The 22420-nt window shown below is 38.0% G+C and overlaps 2 protein-coding genes across 4 annotated transcripts; both read right to left on the reverse strand.

The window, feature by feature from the left end:
* Positions 1-8576: 8576 nt before the first annotated feature.
* On the reverse strand, positions 8577-9903 carry LOC133725215 (uncharacterized). 2 transcript variants are annotated; one of them, XM_062152370.1, is made up of 2 exons: positions 9606-9903; positions 8577-9504 (listed from the first exon to the last, which is right to left on the reverse strand). In XM_062152370.1, the coding sequence occupies exon 2, from the start codon at positions 9484-9486 to the stop codon at positions 8794-8796; it is 693 nt and encodes a 230-aa protein (XP_062008354.1). In that variant the 5' UTR covers positions 9487-9504; positions 9606-9903; the 3' UTR covers positions 8577-8793. The 2 variants fall into 2 exon arrangements, with proteins under 2 accessions (XP_062008354.1, XP_062008353.1); XM_062152369.1 differs by having other exon boundaries at positions 8577-9514.
* A 6567-nt stretch (positions 9904-16470) lies between these two features.
* Positions 16471-21525, reverse strand: LOC133725214 (uncharacterized). 2 transcript variants are annotated; one of them, XM_062152368.1, is made up of 9 exons: positions 21325-21525; positions 20431-21087; positions 20266-20354; positions 19088-19441; positions 18488-18787; positions 18163-18396; positions 17853-18074; positions 17042-17612; positions 16471-16802 (listed from the first exon to the last, which is right to left on the reverse strand). In XM_062152368.1, the coding sequence occupies exons 1-9, from the start codon at positions 21467-21469 to the stop codon at positions 16663-16665; spliced, it is 2712 nt and encodes a 903-aa protein (XP_062008352.1). In that variant the 5' UTR covers positions 21470-21525; the 3' UTR covers positions 16471-16662. The 2 variants fall into 2 exon arrangements, with proteins under 2 accessions (XP_062008352.1, XP_062008351.1); XM_062152367.1 differs by having other exon boundaries at positions 16471-16865.
* Between the last annotated feature and the right edge of the window lie 895 nt (positions 21526-22420).

Below are 22420 nucleotides of genomic sequence, written 5' to 3' on the forward strand. Positions count from 1 at the left end.
AACATGTTTATGAGATCGTGTAAAATTTCTGCATTTTGGAACATGTTTTCAAACTGTTGTTGACTTTGGATTATGTATATCCCATTTTGAATTGTGTGGTCAGGACAAGATAGCACCCAACTGTCTATCAATGATAAGTGCAAGTTGCTAAACTGGGAGGGCACAAGTGAAGTAGTGGCTAGAGGACACATTTTTGATATTCATCCAGAGTCAAAAGTACATGGCTACAAACTTGGACCTGATTATTATAGAATTGCTATTGAGGAAGTTGTCATGCCTGATGCTGTATTCTATTGAAGTCAGCCCGAATTTGCAACTATGGAAGATGCACTTGGAAGTACTATTGCTTGGCCAATTAAGTATATTCTCTATGACAATTGACATATTTTCTTTTGGACAAGTTTGTTTTTGAACAAGGCATAAGTAGCTATATAAATATATACCTGTTAATTTTTTGTATTTTGAATTCAGTAACAATGTGTGATATATTTGATAATTGTTTAAGGAAAATTGAATTGGGAGAGAATTGAATCGTGCTTTCATTGATAATAGGGGCCCTCTTTATATAGAGGATTACAAACATAGAGATAGAGTTGTACATGGAAACATAATCGTACATTGATTGGATATCTCCTAAGATTCTCCGAGAATATCTCTAATATAAACCCTATTTCAACTAGAGCAAGTAACCTCGAGTTTGGGCCAGACACATATTCTGGATTTACTGTTCAAGTAATTGATTTATATAATATTTGTTTCTAATTAAATATTAAATAAACTGAATTTTTTTTTTTTCAAAATTTTATTTATTTTATGGCACTTTGTCAATATCATTGAACATATGAGCATGACACTCACAAAACGTTATGAAAACATTTTAATGGCAACTAAAAACGTCAAGGAAATTATTCTATGGCGACTCCTAACTGCTATTTAAGCTATTTTTATGGCACTCTATAAACATCATTTTTGATAGTTTAGATAACAATTGAAAACCATCGTGGAATTAGTTTTTATGGCTATTTCATTAACGTTATGAAAATAGTGTTGATGGCGTTTATGAATCGTCATGGAAATACTTTTCATATCGTTTATCCAACGTCATGGAAAAGCTTTCTATGTCATTTTCTAACTGTCATGGAAATACTTTCTATGACGTTTTCCGATCGCCATCGATTCATGTCTTTTAAGATGGCACCAGTAGAGACGACGTTTGGAAAACACTATGAAAATCATTTCATGACGTTTTTCAAACGACGTCATTGAATGTTTTTGTGTAGTAGTGTACGTTTTCTGCATCCAATGGCAAATGGTTTCAATTAAATGGGTTCTCACATATAATAGAAAATCATGGTGTTATTTATACGAGCTTAAGTTTGAATATGATTTTACTCTTGATCCAAAGGTGTTCTTCACAATTACCTCTTTGCATCAAACAAATGGATGCAGCTTGCACAAACATTTTCTGAAAAGCAAACAAAATATCATCAAGTTTGCATATTCCGGTCCACTTTGCAATGAAGATCTGAGCTTCTTGGCCCAAACAAGCCCAAAGTTAGAAATCTTGGATCTCAGTCTCTCTGCTTCAGCTATAATGGTACGTACCACCACATCCCCCTTACTTGAACATTCCTCCAAATCCATGTTTCCTTGTTGAATGGGATTATCTCTCTCGCACATGGCTGTCCGAATTTGCGTGAGTTATATGTTTGTAAAAGATTAGATTCTTGAATTGCTCCATAATCAATCTGTTACCTAGCCTTACTCATTTCGAGCCAGGATCCATGATGCAAGACGAAGATCTTCAAGCACTTCCACAAATTGCTACTCTTGTGCATTTGGATTTGAAGAGCTGTCACTATATCACAGATCTTGGATTGTGCTATCTCAGTGGTATTTCTCTGATTTATCATGTTGTGACATTACTGATTTGGGGATAGAAATGTTTGTGAAATGATCTTTGTAAAAAACCATAAAAACCCTTCTCCTTAGAAGATGCATTAGAATCAGGGGCGGAGCGAAGAAGGGACCAACTGGGTTCTGTGCCCCAATCAATTTTTTTGGGAAAAAAAAATGTATGTATATTATATTAAGGAACGGCTCACATTTATGCAGTATATTTCTTCTTCTCCAACATGCTGCTCTCTCTCATCCAGTCCTCCACACCCATTTCTGGGCTTTAGGAGATCAAATCATCTTCTTCTTTATTGTTATGGAGATTAAATCATCTCTAATTATACAAGAAAAACCTAAAACCTAGAGTTGTGGAGGTATTGAATCGGAGATTCTTATGAGTCTTATGATAATACTTGGATAGCATAGAGATAGGCGTTGAAGGGTGGAAGAAGATGGGACAAAAAACTTCTTCAGTTAGTCTAAATGTAAGCCGTTCTTTGAATTTAACGGCTCCGATTGAAAAGTCCTCATTTTGTCTGCATTAATGCGTCTCGCAATGGAGCTACTCTTTGTTATTATTTTTGTGTGCCCCCAGTCAACTTAAAATCCTAGCTCCGCCACTGATTAGTTACAACGCGTATTATGAGTATAAAATTTCAATACGCGTATAGTTAAAATACATGTTCGACCTTTTTAAAAACGTTTATACACGTATCCGTTTTATATGAAGTAAAAATACTTGGAATTTCAGTGAAAGATATGTGGCCTTTTTAATTGAAAGATACATGTATTTTGGAGGAAGATATAAGGGATGGGAGCTGGGAATATATGCTGTAATTTATGTAGTGGGTCATTTGAATGGAGAGAGAAAATTTGATGTCAAGGAGTAGGATTTTGTGTGAAAGGATTTGTTATAGGCTCAATGGGGAATCTGTTGTCCTCCGAGTTCAGACATAGTTCATTTCGTTCTCCGATTAGTTCTCACTCATTTATATGCATATCGTTAGTACTTCCTTTAATTTCTTACATTTATGGTCTTAAAGACTGGAACCCAATTGCTTGATCAATCATATGATTAGGTGTATATTGATTCATGTATATATATGTGCCTTGTTATGCCTGCATATGATGCATGGTGGTAGATATTTCTTGTTGCCAATGAGTTTAGGTAAGGTATCTATGTCTTAGTTCACAAGCCTCGACACATTTGGTTTTAAAGAGGCAAACAACTAGGGCAGAATAACAGCCCGATTAGTAATTCCTTTGTCAACCTAAGTTTAAGGCTAAAGTAGAGTCCCAAATTTGTCCATCCAAGACCTGACTTCGATCTTAATTTGCAGCATAAGCCTCCAATGCATGCTTCTTTCCAGTCTCCAGACCCCAATTTACTACTGCTAGTCATCCTTGAACTATCAATCTTTCATATATATTGGGGCAGGAGATCTCAGCTCCAAGCCTTAGACCTCTGGCAGGCTTTCATACCCTATTGAGACAAACATGGTAACTCATGGAAGCTACACTGTTAGTATGAGAAAAACCAACTTGTTTAAGAGGCCAGTCTCTCAAATAAGCCTTTCAATGACATACGTCCCAGTTCAACCTGTTATAGGCTTTATAGGCTTTAGAGAGAGCACTTTATTTATGTCATAAAACATGGTTACCTTTTGAAATCTTGAACTTACGCTGTAATATGCCACAACAAAGATATTATCTGTAATATGTCATTATGCCAACAGGAAACTAGCATGTTTAGGAGTTATTAACTTCCTGAACTTAGCAACTACAATCTGTGAGACCACTTCAGATGGTGTACAACACAACTTTTGCAACCAATGTAAGGGTATTGTGTAAACCATATGGAATTCTGGTAGTATAAAAGATATCTTCCCCAAATCAAAAATATCCGGACCACATCTTAAACCACTGAATTTGATAGAAACAAGCTGGGAAGCCCATCACTACCTTGGGCATCGAGTCCTCCAGTACTAGATACCTTTTGTCACCTCCATCTTGTCAATGTATGTGATTGGGTGGTCTTTCAAATAGCTACCAGTACCACACAACTAAGTATAAAGGTTTGGAATACTTTTGTGTCCCAAGTCCTGACATAATTTTGTGTTTTTGGAGAAAAGATGTTTAATGTAATTCGTAGCAAAGGTTTTTGATATCAATCATCTGCCCCTCAGTTTGATCTCTTCTCCTTTTAATAATAGTCATACCTTTCTCCCTGTTGTGACCATTTCAATCTGGACTTTAATTTGATGCCTAAAGATAGCTTCCTGATCCAAAATCTGAGAGAGAAAAGCGATAGGATCTTCAAGAGAGCCTTCTGAATTCCTCCAAGTCTAACAAGGAACTTACCTCTTATTTCTGCTTAAGCCATGGGTTTAGATAGTGATCGATTACCTTCTGGATACTACAGCTAGTCTCAGTAACATTCCCAAAGTCTTCATACCACAAAGCTTCAAATCTAAAAGGTCTCAGTTGAGGCTTCTAATTACATTCAAAATTCTAGCAAATTATAATAGGGCAGTGACCTGACTTTGTTCTGGAAGAGTCTAAATTGCCTATGCATGTTCTTGCTGACCATCTCTACTCATAGTTATTGATTATCAAGAATTTGTTCCTCCAAGTGAACTTTTACCCATCTCTAGTAAAAAAGTTCTCTGGACGTTATATTTATGCATTTCGATTCTGAGTCCATCTAATCTTCTGACTTGAAACTCAGTCCCTCTAGAAAATTGCTCTAGTCATTCAACATGTCATAAGTAAACTTGTTGTGACTCTGTTAGAGCCAATTCCTGAGCTTTCTGTTTTTCTTTGAATCAGGGACTTGTTTGCTTTCTTGTGAGATTTCTCAGGAGTGAAAGGGGGATTAAACAGTGGGAGTCCAATTCCCACTTTATGATAGCTAGAGTGCAACCATAGAAAAGTCAAATGGAGACATTCACACCTGATCACCAGACATCATCACTCAAATATAGAGAGAAAAACATGATGTTTCCAACAATAGACAATATTGGCAGGAACAAAGTGCAGAATATCCTTCTTAGAGCTAGGAACTTATTGAGTGAATGGAAATCCTAGATGTGGAAAAGAAGACATTCATATTTCTCTTTCACCGTCACAGTGATTTGCTAGTCTGGAAAAAAATTGGGCACACCTGTTTTGTTGGTGGGTGCTTTTGACCTGGAAGCAACAGCATTCCAGTTGGATAATTGAATGGCGTATTTGTATGTGGCTTGTTTTCTTCTTTTGTTTGGTTTCCAGAATCAATAGACACAAAGTGTGTGTTACCTTCTAGTATTAAAATATTGAATAATTGGATGCCAACAATATATCACATGAACCAACATTTCATGCTTAATAGAGTTTAGAAGGTGAACTGGTTATGTTGGATTTCAATAGCATACAAATTGATGATATACTTAAAGGCCCATTGTCCAAGTCATTTTCTAGTGTACGAGTCATTAGGGTTATGCATTTTCCGTTTAAGTCTCTAACACAATCATTTGCAATAGGAGATGAGCCAAGCAGCTAGAGACATTTCCCAAGTTGAAGCCACTACTTCCACAAAGCAAATGGTTTGCTTTGACGAGGATGGTGATCGAGGCAACGGTAAGTTCTCACTCAAATGACTGGAATCCAATTACTTAATCAATCTTTTGGATAACTTACTGCCTTACTGGATTAGTTGTATATTGGTCGATTGGAATAGACCAATGACTGTAGCTAAGGGATTGGGATGCAGCTATCAACAAATTCAATTTTATTGAGGCTTAGAAACAAGGCAGGATTTTAACAGCCCGCTTATAATACCCTGCTAATACTTTTACTAGTGATGCTCATCCTGGAACCATCAACTTTCAATAAACTTGGCCATGAGCAGGAGAATCCCATGCAAGATGAACCTGAGGTTTAAGATGCTTGAATCATGTAGGCAAATATGTATGCTAAAAATGTATCACTTCCAGAGGTGCTGATAAAAGAAAATAAACAGAGTATACCACTCAATACCATAAAGTCCCACCAGTTAGCATGGAGATTAGCAAGGAGCCAAGCCTTAGGGTTTAGATTCCAATCAATTCAAGGTAAGGTATTTAGTGAGAAGTCCTCCCTTATATGTTAATCATATCCAAGACAGTCTTCAGTTCAGAAGGGCTATTCAATTTCCAGATGAAACTCCAGCAAGAATCAGGCCAAGCCTCCCCCTGAAAGAAGAGGCGTATAGGTTGCTTTCATAGTGAACTCTATTAGAGTAATCATAGTATATCAAAATCCCACCAGTCTTTATATCAAAATCCGACCAGTCTTTTTTTAAGTAGTCTGCAACTTTTAGTGTCAATTAATCTCTCATCAACCCCATCAAAAATATTCATCAGAGGTGTCCTTGAAAACCTAGTATCAGTCCAACAGGTAACATGCCTCACATTTCCTGTTTCACAAAACCAATTCTTGCTTAAAAAGCTCAGCCCCATGCATCACACCCCTACAAATTATGACCAGTCAGACTTGATCCTGAAATTATTGCTCAATGCAGCTAGACTCATTCCATATATATAGTTGTTGATACATGGTGGAGTCTGCAGCTGTTTCTGGCAAGAAAGGCTTGGTTCATTGAGTAACACTGTCTATGCCCGAGTCACCTTTGGACTTAAGTTTGCAAACGAAGCTTCATTGGCATATATTGGCATAAATGTACTTTACATTTTTCTATTGCTAGTTGTGTTATTTTCTATTCTACTAGTGAAGTGAGAGTTGACACTTTGGGTTGAGAAGGAATTTGAGAGATCTTGAAGTTGGGGAGCTTATGTCTTTATTATCTCAGTTGGATATAGTTAAGTTTGTTTCATCTAGACCAGACAATAGACAATTGCTGGAGTCAACAGGGTAATTCTCTTATACATCATACTGTAGGCATTTGATGGACAATTCGTCCATGCCTCGGTTCATTTCCTCATCTGTAATATGAAGATCTAAAGTTTCTCCTATGGTAAGGGGATTATTGCATTTTGAAAAATCAGTACCCTGTGACATGGGTGAGAGGAGAACACCTGCTGTTTGTCTTTCCCTAATTGTTGGTAATGTGTAAAGACGGTTCTGAGAGTGAGAACCAATTTTTACAATGTCCAGTTGCATTAAATCTATAAAAAAGAAAAGGGTTTTTAGCGAGCCTAATCTGAGTTCAGCTAGACAATGTGGCCTAACTGGCCTTTTTAATTTAAAGATACATGTATTTTGGGGGGAGATATAAAGGATGGGAGCTGCAAATATGTGCTGTAATTTCTGTACTGTGGGTCATTTGAATGGAGAAAGAAGAAAATTTCATGTGCAGGAGCCGGATTTTGTGGGAAAGGGTTCATTATAGGCTCAATGGGAATCTGTTATCCTTGGAGTTCAGACATAGTTCATTTCGTGCTATTATTTACATTTGGAATGCTGTTATGGTCCAACCTATTTTGATCTTTACTGTTATATGTTTGACGTGTAGTCCTCTACAACCTACTAATGCCAAGTCTTTGTTTTGAATTGTTAATCCTGATCGATGATGCTGGTGGAACTGAGAAATCCTAGTACATATCTACGAAAAACTTGTCAAAAGTGTCGAGGTAAACTGCACTTTTGAGGCAACAGTGGTACTGAAATGCCTCTTCTACATCCAATTTGGGGTTGTACATGTCATTTTCCCTTCTTTTTTTCATGCCATAAGAAGCAAGATGGTTTCCAATGTTGAAGTTTACTTTTTTAAGCGAATGAGATTGAAAACTATGAAGCTGGTTGGCAGTTGTATTGTTGCATTTCTTAGATCAAATATAACTTTTAAGTTGGCTGTTTTGTGTTAATATTATTTCAAATGTCAGAATTTCCTTTGATCAATATAAAGCTGGTTGATGCATGGTTGTATTGCTCCATTTTTAGTGTTGTGTGTAGATTGAATCCTTATTCGTAGCTTAAGATTTTAGTTCTTAGATGATGACAAATGCCACAGGTTCTTAATCGGAAGAACTTCAGTAAAGAACAAAAGATATCATTACAAGCTGAAGAAACCAAAGCTAATGTGTGGGCAACCATATTGGCTGGACGAGGAACATGCTTGAATTTACATCAGCTGTTTTGATAAGAAGCAATCTGAGGTCTGGAATGAGATACACAAGAGTTGATTTGTCTTTTGTTGCATTTCTGATTTCTGGGTTTAGCTTGAAGCTGATGTTGAATCTCAATATACTTTTTTCTTCTTCTTTTTTAAGCAACTATTTTCTTGGACTTGAAGCCTCTTTTTACTGCTACAGTGCCTGCTTTGTCTATCCACATTAGTTTCTTCACATCCCCCTTGGGGCATAAACTTCTGGTAACAAGATCACTGTATGACACAAAAATGCATTATTGCAGGTGAACCAGGATGCCTAAGCTGGTGATCGAGTTCTTCCAGAAAAAATGCTGTTCGGTTACAAATGAGTGTCTTGAAATCCTTTTTGGTAAAGATCGAGTGGATTAATATCCACATTCCATAGTATGCAGCACAAGAATAGTCATCCTCACTTCCTCAGTACCAAATTACTCGTCAGTCATATATAGAAATTATGTGGGTTTTCATTGATGAACGTGCAGTAACTGATGTTGAGGGATTGCAAATAATTCTTGAAAAGGGTACATCCTACATACACCAAATGACAAATCTATGCTGTGACTGCTTCCAATCAAGTATTTTCATCATAGAAGGTAATGATACTACATTGTCTGATAGTGTAACAAGAAAGATTTTTTTGGTCGAAAATGAAGAAAATCTTGCAAGCCTGAAAATCAAAACCAAACCAGGCAGTAACAAACACACAAAACCAAGTGTTGAAAAGATCAATAGATCTATATGCACAAAGTAAAAACTCACTAGCATAGACACTACAACCTAATGGAGCCAAGTCTTCGGGAGCCAAGTCTCCGGGAGCCAACTCTCTGCTTTGAATTGTTGATGCTGATCGATGGTGCTGGTGGGGCGGAGAAATCTGAGTACATATCTAAGAAAAACTTGTCAACAATGTCAAGGTACACCGGACTTTTGAGGCGAGAGTAGTAGTGAAGTGCCTCTTCTACATCCAACACCTGCTCCACATCACCTGCATCCACCATTTCAAACTCCTTCATCCTTTTCGCTAAAACATTGCTCCCTCTATTACCATTCATGTTCTGGAATGATAACTGGTCTTTTCCTTTTCCAAGATCACGAGAGCCTCCACTAGACTTCTTATCCCTTAACAATCCCCCTTCTTGTTTGTTCTTCTTAGGACTTTGCTTTGGAAACATCATGAAGCTGTCACTACATGGATCCTCATCCTTGATTGTTTCTTTTGATGTACTATCTCTCTTCTTCACCTCATCTATAGTAGACTCCCACTCATCATAATAATCAGTGTAAAACTCATCTCTTGGGTAATATTTCAGGTCACTCCCACAAAAGCAAGGATTCAAGGAAAGGGATTTGGGTAGTTTTTTGTATCCTCCACAGAAGAAGCTTTTGAGGTTTTGAAGAGTTTTGTCATAGAAGACCTTGCTTTTGTGCATGGTTTCTTTTAGGACCATTTCTGCTCGGCTCATAGTATAACAAGGCTTCTTCTGATATTTGCTTCAATGCAGAGATAAGCGGGTTAAGAAAGTTTCAAATTTCTCAAGCTTACATGGAGACATAGAAAATGGAATCTAAAGAGAAAACTTACTTCAAAGTTTATGCTTCCACTCTCTTCTCTTTCTCACTCTCTCTCCCAAGCTAAGCATCTGGTTATATGATCACTAAGCAGGCATGGTTTTCTATGGCTTTGAAAAAATTGAGGTTTCTGCAAGTTTTTGCTTCTGGTTGAATACTAAATAAGTTAACAATACTGATACATTCAAGTTATTCAAAAGACATGTAAAAGCAAATAACAAAGAATCTGGACCTTGGGTCCAATGATACCTAGGCTTTTTGTTTTTGACTACTTGTTGTATAAAGTGCGGAGGCATTCATTAAGATGCAAAGCTAAAGGTAATGTGCTGTAATTTAATAGGTTAAAGGTAGTGTGGGTTGGTGATGAATATATATTCTAATTTGATTATTAATTGGTACTTTGTTACCTAAAATTTGATCCATATGTGGTCCATAAAGGCATAAACCAAACTTTTCTTTCTGCAAATTGCTAACGTATGTATAATATAGCAAACCATTCTTGAAGTTCACAACGCCTCCTAGCTAGATCAAAAGTCAACCTTTTCTCATTAATCAAATTGATTGCATTATGTAACCCTTGAAGCAATTAGCAAAATGATTTAGAAGAATAATTGGAATTGTGCCCATATCAATTAAAAGAAAGAGGTGCATGGTCCCCTTCTGTAAGGTAGACACCATGTTCTGCTGATATCAAGATAAGGTGCATTTTGGGTTTCTGGGCACTCAGGTCACTTTCTAACAGTTGCACTCTTTAAAATCAGACCTCCCTCCTACCTCATGCACTTTAAATCTCCATTGCAGTTTGCAGAGGTATGGTGAAGATGTTGGCCCTATTTAAAGAACTAGATGCACAAGATTGTGACTTCAGAATGCTAGTTAGGTTTGGTCATTAATGAACCAACTTTCCAGGCTGCAGTAGAGACAAAGCCAAGAGCTGAGCATTAAGAAGCCTGAAAATACAATCAAGTCAATAAATAGTAGCTTGTTTTATAAGATTTATTGAGCATCGGTTCATGCATCCTGTTCTAAGTCTCAGCAAATTCCTCAATTTAACTTACAGCTGAGACCATCTATTCTGTAATATTTGCAGAACTGTTGCATCAACACCTATGAACTGATGCTCCAAAAGTACAAATTTGAGTGTTGGATGAGAAGTAAAGTGCTGCACAGTCAATTATACCTATCCACTCTAGGAGAAACCCATATGAAGAAAATCGAATGAGATATTGACTTAAAATGTAGATCAGGAGTCGCTAATATACACATATGATCGAGGGTAGCTACATGGACCAATGCCTAACAATTTGGATCAGCACTCGCAGAACTGGATATATTACTACGAAATTGACCATGTTTATGTTGTTTATAATGAGGGATATCAAGAAAATCAGTAATGGTCACAGTCTCAGAGAGGAAGTGTACGTGCCATTTGGTCCAGAAGCCTTTCAAGTATCGTGGAAAGAATAAATCCTCGCTCATAACTTGTGTCCTCATTAGTTAAATTTGGATAACCCGAGCAAGTACTGTGATAGTGCAAACCTTGAAAAGTACTTCCCTTAATGTGGCAGTGCACATCCTGCCTCTGTAAAGAAGTAGGGAGACTAGATAATATGTCAAACTATTCATATTGAAAATCTATGATAGAAGTCATAGGACCATTGGAAGATTGACATGGTGGTGAAGTAAAGGTTGTAATCTCAGACTAGATGAAAGGCTTAAGCCAAATTCACAATCACATGATTTGATAAGTGCTGGATTTAGACGAGCAATGAATCAGCACTAAAACCAGAAATATAATCAAATGACAATATATACTGTTGAATAGCTCTCAATTCTATGTACCTTGTTTACCTTGTGAGGAAGGTGTTCATATATAAGTTCAGTAAGTTTTTGAGTCATACATACTGAGTAAGTGAGTAACATGCATAGAAGTAACATTCTAAATTAATCATTTAATAATCCACTGATCTCTGTGTGTCTGTGTGTGTGCATCGAAAAACACAGAAGAAAAGTCTTGAAGGACAAAATAAAGAAGGGCCTTAATTTTGGCGCTCTGTAGAGAATATAATTTCTCTTTATAGTTGCTACACCTTTGTTGGATAGGAAATTGTTGAGGGTAAATGTGCATGCATTTCCCCTTATAGACGTCCCGCAAAGTTCTGCAGTGGATGATGCATGTGATGACCTACCTAGTCCAAAATTCTTGCGTGAGTGAACTACCAGGTAATAGTAGAAGTGTCATGCATTTACAAACCTTTAAGTTCCCATACAAGGATACAGTCATACAGCCACTATATATAAATGATTCAATCCCTGATCAGCTCCCCATTCTATCTCGTTCTCCATCAACTCTCTTTCTATACATCTATATCTTTTCGTTTTTCCTCTCTTCTCTCATTACTCTTCCTTCAATCACCATGCTAGGAAAGCCTCATTATCAGTTTCTCCAATAGGTAACTGAAGAGACATTCACTAATTCATGGTCTATGGCCGCATGTGGGTAAATCCTCTGTTTAGGTGACAATTGGGTTGATGAGTACTTCTTTTTTCTTCTTTTTTTCATTCCAGCCAGGAGCAGCATCTTTCTTATTTATAGTTTTATACTGTATTGCCAATTGCTTTTTTTTTCCTCTGTTCAAAAGTATTGAATCAAGGATGATACCTCCTAAATTGGCATTTGGACCTCCCCTTCTCAAATTTGTACAAAACTTCCAATCTTATCCCTTTTTTATTATTTCAAGCACATAATTTTTATCCAGTGCACACCTACTAGTAATTTCTTTTTTCTCATCATGGGTGTTAACTTGTAAGCCTGGATATTCTTATGAACCTCCTTCTATTTCTTAATATATCATGCAATTTAAAATATCACAAGAGAACTATTATCAAAATCAACTTTCGTAAACCCAAACCAGGCTAGCAACATAGTCTACTCTAGCAAAAAAAAAAAAAAAAAAAAAAACATGAAAAGAAACCAAGATAACAATTGACGTCACATATGAAGTGAAGCAATGAAGCCAAACCGGAAACAAAAAGAATAGGCAATAGAAATTGTTTTCCGATCATTATTTTCTCGATTCTTCTTCTTTATATTTTTTGTCCTTTCTTCCATTTTGTAATCTTTAACATTCTACTTTAATCAAAGTTGCCCAAGAATCCTTAGGTATGGCTGCAAGAGAATGAGGGAGAAGAGAAGGTGCAAATTTTATTTAGGGAAAATGCTCATTTACCCAATTTTAGCTTAAAATGTGCCCACTTGCCCGACTAAGAGTTTTTAAACCCCATTTACCCAAAACACTCTAAGGGATTATTTCCCCTTTACCCAATTAATTCTTTTTATTAATTTTTGGGACTTTTTTGCCCTCTCCTTCAATCTCTCTACTCTCAGTTTCTCTCTCTCTCTCTCTCTCTCTCCCCCTCACCGATTTCTCTCTCCTCCCCCCTCACCGATTTCTCTATCTCTCTCTCTCTCTCTCTCTCTCTCTCTCTCTCTCTCTCTCTCTCTCTCTCTCTCTCTCTCTCTCTCTCTCTCTCTCCAGAAGACGTCGGATCTCTCTCTCCCTCCCTCCATCGCTCCGGCAGGTCGCCCACGACGCCTGCTCTAGCCATCGCCGCGCCGAAACTCGTCGTCGTGCTCTCCGCTGCCAGGCTCGACGCCAAGCCGACGGTCCTCGTCGCTGAGAAGCTCGGCGAGGCCGGGGTTGACCTTCTGAAGGAATCGACGACGGACTGAAAATGGCTATCTGCTATTGTGCAGTCATAACCATAAAAGTTGTAACATTAGTGCCCCCCAGTAGACTTTGTATTGGGGGCCAATGATGACTGCTTTATTTATTGACGGACTGAAAACTGCTATTCCAAAGTAAATGTAGTGTTAAATTGCAGTAGTTGATAAATGAAAAAAATTGTGTTGTTTGTGTCAGTCTAGTGGGGGGCAGTAGACAGAATATTGACCCTCATAATGTGGGTTTTTAGACATTATCTGTTGTTTTGAGTGTGAATAACTTGTATAATCTGCGAAACATAGGAAGCGGTGTAATGTTTGATGGTCTATTGGGGGGCAGTAGACACATTAGTGCCACCCAATAATGTCTTTCTTAGGAGACAGTAATCATCTCTTGTTGATTTGTTTGTGATAAAGTGCAATACACTGTGAATCCTTGAAACTGGTGCAAGTTTTAATGGTTTAGTGGGGGGCAGTAGACACATTACTGCCCCCAAATAATGTCTTCATACGAAGTCAGAACCCTTCACTTAACTGGTGCAAGTTTTAATGGTTTAGTGGGGGGCAGTAGACACATTACTGCCCCCAAATAATGTCTTCATACAAAGTCAGAACCCTTCACAAAACTGGGGCAAGTTTTAATGGTTTAGTGGGGGGCAGTAATAATGGTTTAGTGGGGGGCAGTAGACACATTACTGCCCCCAAATAATGTCTTCGTGTTAAGTTTAGGGTTTAGGGGCAGCGTTAGGGGCAGTAGACACATTGCCGATGAACTGCGACGAGGACGTTGGAGTGGCTGGATCGCCGATCAATCGAACGGCGACGAGAACGTTGGATCGCCGACTGGAGCTTCATCGTCGTGTTCAGATTTGGACTGCATCTCCGGCGCGGCGATCAGAGAGAGAGAGACAGACCGGAGGTGGAGATCATGGGGAGGAGAGAGAGAGAGAGAGAGAGAGAGAGAGAGAGAGAGAGAGAGAGAGTGGAGGTGGAGATCGGGGGGAGAGAGAGAGAGTTTGGGAAGGAGAGAGAGACTGATAAGAGATGGATGAGTTTTAATTTAATTAACAGGGGCTAAAATGTCAATAGATGTAAGATTGGGTAAATGGGGTTAAAAAACTCTTGGTGGAGTAAGTGGGCATTTTTTGGGCTAAAAATGGGTAACTGGTCACAGCCCCTTTTATTTATTTATTTTTTATTTTTCATTTTGTTCATTTTTTTAGAAGGGCAAAGTTGGATTTAAAAACTTCCAAAAATTGTTGGAGGTCCAAATAACATTTTAGGAGTTATGAATATAACTTCCCTTGAATCAAACCAGCTCTTTCCATCTCTTCTGCAGGTTTAGTTTATTCCATTTCATTCTATTGGTTTGTTAGACTAGGTGGTTGTGTATGAGGTATTGAGAGAATGAGAGTGTGCATGGGTATGCTTGGATGGTTTCAATATAAATTGAACTTTTGGTTTTGGGTATCTGAGAACTAGATTGTGAAATTAATTTTTTTTTTTTCTTGTGGTTTATGTTTGTTTTGAATTTGTGACTTTTTTAATGTATTGGGGTCATGGTTTTCTGATTTGGTTTCTTGGCTATTTGAGATTTGTAGGGTTGCAGTTGGTGATGGCTTCCATCGTCCGTGATGCACAAGATTGTCTGTGATTTCCTTTTTTTCGTCATCACTACTTGTGATATTATTATTTTTAATTCAATTTGCTTTTCTATTTCTTTTCATTTGTTTCTCTTTTTTCATTATGCATTTCTCACCAGTTTTTCTTCTTAATAATTATCCCGACCGGAACAAAATCTACTCCAAATATTTTAGAAAAATTATAAACAAGGGAATATGTATGAGAAATTTTGGGGATATGAATATAAGAAGCATGAGACATGTATCATTCTCAAATATAAGAAGCATGAGTCTTATTTGAGAATGGTACATGTCTTGTGCTTGTTATATTCATGTTCCCAAAATTTCTCATCCGTATTCTCTTATTTATAATTTTTCCAAAATGTTCTGAGCAGATTTTTTTTCCCGTCGGGATAACTATGAAGAAGAAAAATTGGTGAGAAATGCATAATGGAAAAGGAGAAACAAATGAAAGACATAGAAAAGCAAAATGAAAGAAAATAATAAACTACCTGTGATGACTGAAAAGGACGAGACCGCAGACAATTTACGATAGGAATATTGTATCAAGGTTTTTTTTTGGATCTATTGGTATTGTGTTGGTGGGCCAAAGGCCGTGGATAATGAAATACGGTACAATTGCGGCTCTGTCTACTGATTTGGGAATATGGTAAACAACTTGTAACATTTGATAGTAAGGAGTTCCCGCACTAATTGGGGAAGCACATATAGTATGAGGAATAAGGCAAAGATAATGAGTGCTGCCATAAGTGTAAGAGGAGTTTGAAAATTGAACAACCAACCAGGTGTATATAGAATGATTTGAAGACTGAGCAGGAAGTAAATTTAACATTTATACTCGCAGCAGAAACTTTTGTACTATTTTTACCATGGTAGTTCAATTGTAGTTTATTCAGTTTGGTGAAAGTGCCATGCAGCATGCGTGAAACTTACCTAAAGGCGTTGCCGGTATGCATTTTATCGATAGTAATTTGGATTCAACAAAGAAAAACAGTTTGTCAATCACAATTTTGCCCATGATATCCGACAGTTAGGATCCTACCATTATCGGGGAATTGCTAAAAAGATCAGTTATGACGAGCATTTTGCCGGCATAAACAGTGCATAATTCTAAAGCACTAACTTTTACGAAAAACAAATTTTAATTTTGATTTTCTTTTCGATCAAGTTGATAACTTTAATCCTCTAAATTTTTGAAAATCTTTAATATTAACTGCCATAAAAAAGTGAGTGCGTGTTGTTTGTGGAGTGGTAAAAAAATGACTTCCCACTTAGTGTTCGAGCCCCATAGGATGGAAGGAACCCAAAGAAAAAAAAAATGCCGCTAAAGTTCTATTTGGCCGCATACCTTTCCCAGTAGTCGGATACGTTGTGACTTCAGCTTCAAGATAGGGCTCACCACTAAGAAGCCAAGAACAAACAACATTGAAATAAAAATGTACAAGGATGTGACTTCAGCTTCAAGATAGGGCTCAGCACTAGGAAGCCAAGAACAAACAAAAGCAGTGCTCTGCGTTAAGAAGCCTGAAATTCTATAAATGTTCAACTATATATCAGATTGCATTTTGGTCTAGTTGGACAAAATTTGCTGCTCACAAAGTTATAATACAATCAAAGCTTTGTAAGATTTAACTACTACTGCATTCTTATCTCACAGTCTCAGCTGTCATCAACTTCTTGGAATCTATAGCTTACAGCTGAGATCATCTCTTTTTGTTATAACTAAAAAACTGATGCAACATCCTATGAAGTTGACCGTAATCACCTGAAGCAACGAAACGATCCTTTATCCACTGTGGGAGCTTGCTAGTTGGATGCCTGAAATTCCGTGTTGAGGAATCAGCTGCATAGCGTGTATCAACTAGTAAAATTGCTGCATAATCATTTATATGCCGGATTGCTCTACCTAATATAGACAAGAAAAAACCCACTTCAATTGAATGAAAAATTATATTAAAAACGTGGATCATAAACTAAATATAATTGTGTGATATGAGTGTGGCTACAGACTATATGGAATTCAAAGTGGCCAGCACTAAAAGAAACTGATGTTGAAAGAAATTTATGGTTGTAAGAACATACCGATGGACTGGTTCACAGCTTTCATGCAAAGATTCTCATAATATTCTTTTCCTCTGTGTCTGCAACTTCGGAGGATATCAAATCCTTCATGTGCTTCTCCACTGTAAAGTTCATTACCACGTAAAGAATTGGTCATCTTAATCGAATTTGAATTTCCCAATCCTTCAATGTGCTTCACCCTCTCCATCAGCTCAACATCAGAAAGGCTCGCATAGGGCAGTCCAACCATGACTATACACCGACCCATCCCATCACTCAAGTTTATGCCCTCCGATATCTTACCACCAACAACAGCAAGAAGTATGGCACCACTCTGAAAAGGATTTTCTTTCCTTTCTCCTGAAGACAAGGTATCAATTGTTTCCTTGTACTCCTTCAGAACAGATTCTACATATGTATTCTTCCTAGGCTCTCTAAATAGACGCTTCTTCTTCTCAATTCTATCGAGGATGCCTGAAGCCTCCCATGCATTGTACACCTCTCCTTCATAATCAAATGAAGAGAAGAAGACAACGATTCCTTCAGGAACCACTGTCACCAAATTGCAAACCAAACGCCCTAGCTCCTGTATCTGCAGATTTAAGCCCATTAGTTTAATAGTCAGGCGCCATCTATTGCAAATTCAGAAATTCAAGGATGACTACTAAGCAGGGGAAAAAAAAGGTGCTACTGTAAATTTTTTTGACAGATCTTTCCACTGGAACCGAGCTGCATATTTTATTAGAAAAACAAGAACATATAGGGAGTTATGCAAAATGACTTCAACTAATAAAAAATCAAAAGAGATTACTTTAGATTGCAATGTATGTACCATGATTGATGACCTTCTAGAGCTGTAACTAAAATCGAACGGCTGACCAGAAGGGCCACGAGCAACTGCAACTGGCAAAATGCTCTCTGGAGGAACAATGTGGCTACATGAAAAGAAATGCAACTGGTTCGGTGGTAACCAAGGAAAAAGCCGCTCCCTCGTTTCTTCTATGGGTTGCAGAGTTCCCCCAGCCAGTAGCACAGCATGTGCCTGTTCCACAATCTGTGGGAAGTGTAGAGTTAATAATTCATAACTCGGACAATGCCAGCAGTGAAATCCAGCCAAGAAAACAAAGAAAATATTGGCAAACCTCAGAAAATATCTTCTCCCCTGTGAGCATAACATATTTGATGTATCCCCCTTGCTGCCCAGAGCATGTTGGTTTAGTCCGTGAAATGATAATCCTCCCATCACCATCTTTGTTTGTCAGTGATAGCAAAAAATCAGCTAATGCCTGGAAACTGGACAGAGTGCTTCTTTCTTCACTACCATCAAGTGGCAAGCTTTTTTCAAAGCTGGCTAGTTTATCCCCATATCCACTGATCTGGCAAGCCAAATACATTTCCCTATGAAACTGAGAAATGGCAGGGAAGAATAGAACCAGATAATAATATAAAGTGAGAAGAAGGATTCACCTTGTGCATGATTTTGCTTTCCTTTATATACTCAAGCAATTTAACCAAGTTGATGTTGTCTATATTGAGTGAAAATAAAAAATCATTGATGGCCATAGAGGAAGTAGGCACGCCATTTTCTCCAGAAGAGTTTTCAGTATCATGGCAAGAACCTTCATAACCGGTGTCCTCATTGAGCAAAACTCGAAGAAAAGCCCGAGTGAGCACTGTGAGCGTTTGGATGTATCTGCGGTTTCCAGGTCCCAAGAGATTGCTAAACCTTGCAAAGTACTTTTCAATATTGCACTGCACATCTTCCAGCTGTAAGAAAGCCAGGATAAACTGGTAAGATGTCAAATAAACATTATCCAAAAACTATGAAATTTTCAGCATTTTTAACTTGGTGCTGATTGGTTTTCAGCTCAGATTAAGGTGAAGAGTTTAAGGCACTACAAGATAGTAAAGTTGTCCTGTATTCTATCAATGGACCAGATGACTTGATACAAAATGGATTTAAACAAGCAATCAATGAGCACTCAGCCAAATACTCAAATCAAATGACAAGATTGTCAACTTGAATTCAAATTTTATCAGATCAGCAAATGTTCAACTATCAATTACCTGTGACAAAGTGATTTTTGAGTCATACATGCTGATTAAGGAGTCAGCTAGATTGTGGGCCTCATCTATGATAATAATATTGTTCTTTAGATTCAGACCAAGTGATTCGCGGGATGCTTTTGAAAGAAGAGATTGATATGGTAGAACCACCAGATCAGCAGCAGGAACCATGCTTCGGGAGCCATAATATGGACAACACCTCATGTTCCTTCCCTGATGAACAAGATCTTCAATATCCAAGGCACCGAGTTGAGACATCATGCTCTTGAATTCTTTCTGTTGTTTATGTTTCCTAAGCATTGGGCATCCACAAGAAGCCTTGTTCCTGCGAATCCTTCCTCCTGCACCTATGCTCTGCAGGTCAAATCAGTCAAGAGAAATCCCCTAAAACAGAACAAGCTAAATCAGACTTTTGAATTAAGAAGATAGGATACCTTTCAAACTAAGATATATGCAGTTTATAAACTAACTACTCCAAGTCCTCATATACAAGAATTGCATGTTTCATGCCATGTGAAACGGACCGATTGGAGTCAGTGACCATAAATGCTCAACTTAAGTCCTACCAATTTATTCTGAACCAAGAACTATATTCTTAAGGAATTGGTTATCTAATTCCTCCACAATCAGATGTATATAACTTTTGCTTTTACAAGGAAATCAAGCATGCAGTTAGATAATGTGTCTGTGTATTAGCATAAAGCCTACAGCACAGTAAGAAATAGGCCATCTGCTATATATCAAATGATCAGGATTTCCTTATCAAACATATATACTTGCATTTGTTACTTCAGATTTAGCATTGAGCTACCAAAGAGCAGTGAGGGATTAAGAGCTAGGAGCTAGGACAATCTAATGACATCTAATCATGGTGTGAATCTATAACAAACCAAAAAGCAATCCAGATGATCAGAAAGTAGGAAATAGTTTTCTCATAGTAGTGGTACCAAGGTAGATTCACTTCAAAATTCATGTAGGGAGAAAATTTCTAACTTAGGTAGCGGACAGACAAAAAGAACATTATAATTGAAGGCAATCAGACAGGAAATCAATAAGAGAATGACTAAAAGGCATTAGTTAGTATATCAAGAGAAATCCAATCCTGTAAGTGAGGAAAATGCGCCGAAGCCAGTAAAGTTCAATCAAGTAATGAGATTATAAATGGATATATTTGTTACCTTGATTTTAGAAACTTCCTTATTCTTGTTTTTCTGAAGTTCCAAACAGCGTTCATTGATGCGAGTTGAGTTTCCAAGTTTCAATACCTCTGAAATGCATGCCCCAGAAGAATGAAAACAATTTTACAAAATTGTTATCTAATAATGCAATGATAAATTCCATACCTTGGTTAATGCAGAAATTCTTCCTTGAGCCCAAACAAACCACCTTCATCTCATTAGCAAAGACTGTCTTTCTCAACTCCTTTATGAACTGTGAAAGCTGTGAATGTGTCCGACTACAAAAATAAACCTTCAACTTCTCTTCCCCCTCATCTTCATCATCATCACTAGACCCATCTGCTCCATCTTCCTCGTCACTTGACGAACTAAGAGAAACCCCAGCAACCTTCCTCTTCGACTTCCTAGCACATGGAACACCTTCCTCATCACTTTCATGTTCTTCCAGCAAAAACTCCTCCTCATCATTCAAATCCACAGCATCACTGCTCACTTGCAAACTCTTTCCCTCCTTCTTTGTGCAAGACTCTTCCTCAACACGCCGAGAGAACAAATCAGTACAATTTGCATGGTTCTTTCTCTTATCGGCCCTGCGAAATCCACTCCCAAATTTATCCTTCTTCCTAGACTTCTTCTCCTCACCCTGAATGTCATTGTTAATAACAGCATTCCTTATCCAATCAGGTTCATCATCGGAGCCAAATTCACCACCTTTAGCACTACTATTGTCAGTTTCAACCTCTTTTTTCAATTTCTCTTGCTCCCTCTTATCGACCACCCATTGCAAAGCACTACAAATGATACTTAGAGTTTTACCAGTCCCTATAAAACAATAAAAGATAAGCCTTTGCACCAAAAACCAGAAAATTCGAAATCTTTTTTAACAAACAATCAACTAATTCAAACAGTAACAATCTTCAATTTCTGGTCTGTCTAATATACCCAAATTTGCTCAAGCCTAATGCAAAGCATTGTAACATATGGGTCTTTCAATTAAGCTCAAAGGGTCCAATTTTCCATAGACATGAAGCAAGCGAGATTGAGTGGTGAGTGAGTTACCGGTGGGGCTTTCGAGCATGGAGAGGCCGCCTTGGTTGAGAGAGTGATAAAGAGCGTTCATGAAGTCGATCTGGATGGCGTAGGGTTTGTAAGGAAATGCTGGGAATTTTGGGGGCGCCTCCCCATTTTGGTTTTCTTCTTCCATTTTCCTCTCTAAGGTTTTTCTCGACTGCTGGGTTTGCGAAGCTGAAGAAGCTATGTTTCGCGCGCTGAACCAGACTACTGCCGCCAGAACCAATGATGGGCCTTTTGAATTGGGTAAACAGTCCCAAATCTTATATTTAATGAGAAAAATTCAGCTACGGGCCTTAAATTATTCTATCAATGCCAATTTGATATCCGAACTCTCAAAAGTATCAATGTGATACCTAAAGACATATTTTGACATCAACGTGATACTTCCGTCAAAAATTTCTAACGGCTCCGTCTATTTGCTGGCATGGCAATTACGTGGAGAGAAAAAAAAGGTTAAATGACCAACTTATGTTTTTTCTTTTCATTTCTTCTTCTTCTTCTTCTAGGATTTTGTTCTAGCCAAACCGCCACAAGCTCCGTCACCACATTTCCTTACTTACCTAACAACGTCATCAACCACCAACCACCCACCCCAAAATGAATCCTGATTTCGGCCTCGAACTCGAGTTCGGCCTCGACGACAGTTACCTCCCCAACATCAAGAATCCCACATTACATGCAAATGCAGCAATTTGACAACTTCTAATCCAATTCAAATTGAGAAAATAAGAACAAATAATGTCTGAAAACAAGAACAAACAATTCAACTTCTAATCCAAAATGTCAATCTCTCATCTCCACTACCAAAATTGGAATCCCACCTGAAAACTTTCACAGTCAATATGAGAGGCAGCCAGCGACCCAAGCTGTCGATGAACCCAGGGCCACAACCACCATCAAGGCCGCTCGACCACTTCCGCCACCGCGACTCTGACGCCAGCTTCGCCAGCAGCCGCCCCTCCTCCATCGGAATCGGCTGCAGCCCCGGCAGCTCCATCTCCAACGTCGACCTCTACAAAGACCACTCCTACCAGCAATCTGCCCTCTCTGCCATCAATTCCTACCTCTCCTCTCACTCCCT

Source organism: Rosa rugosa, chromosome 1, assembly GCF_958449725.1.
Source record: "Rosa rugosa chromosome 1, drRosRugo1.1, whole genome shotgun sequence".
Taxonomy (NCBI): domain Eukaryota; kingdom Viridiplantae; phylum Streptophyta; class Magnoliopsida; order Rosales; family Rosaceae; genus Rosa; species Rosa rugosa.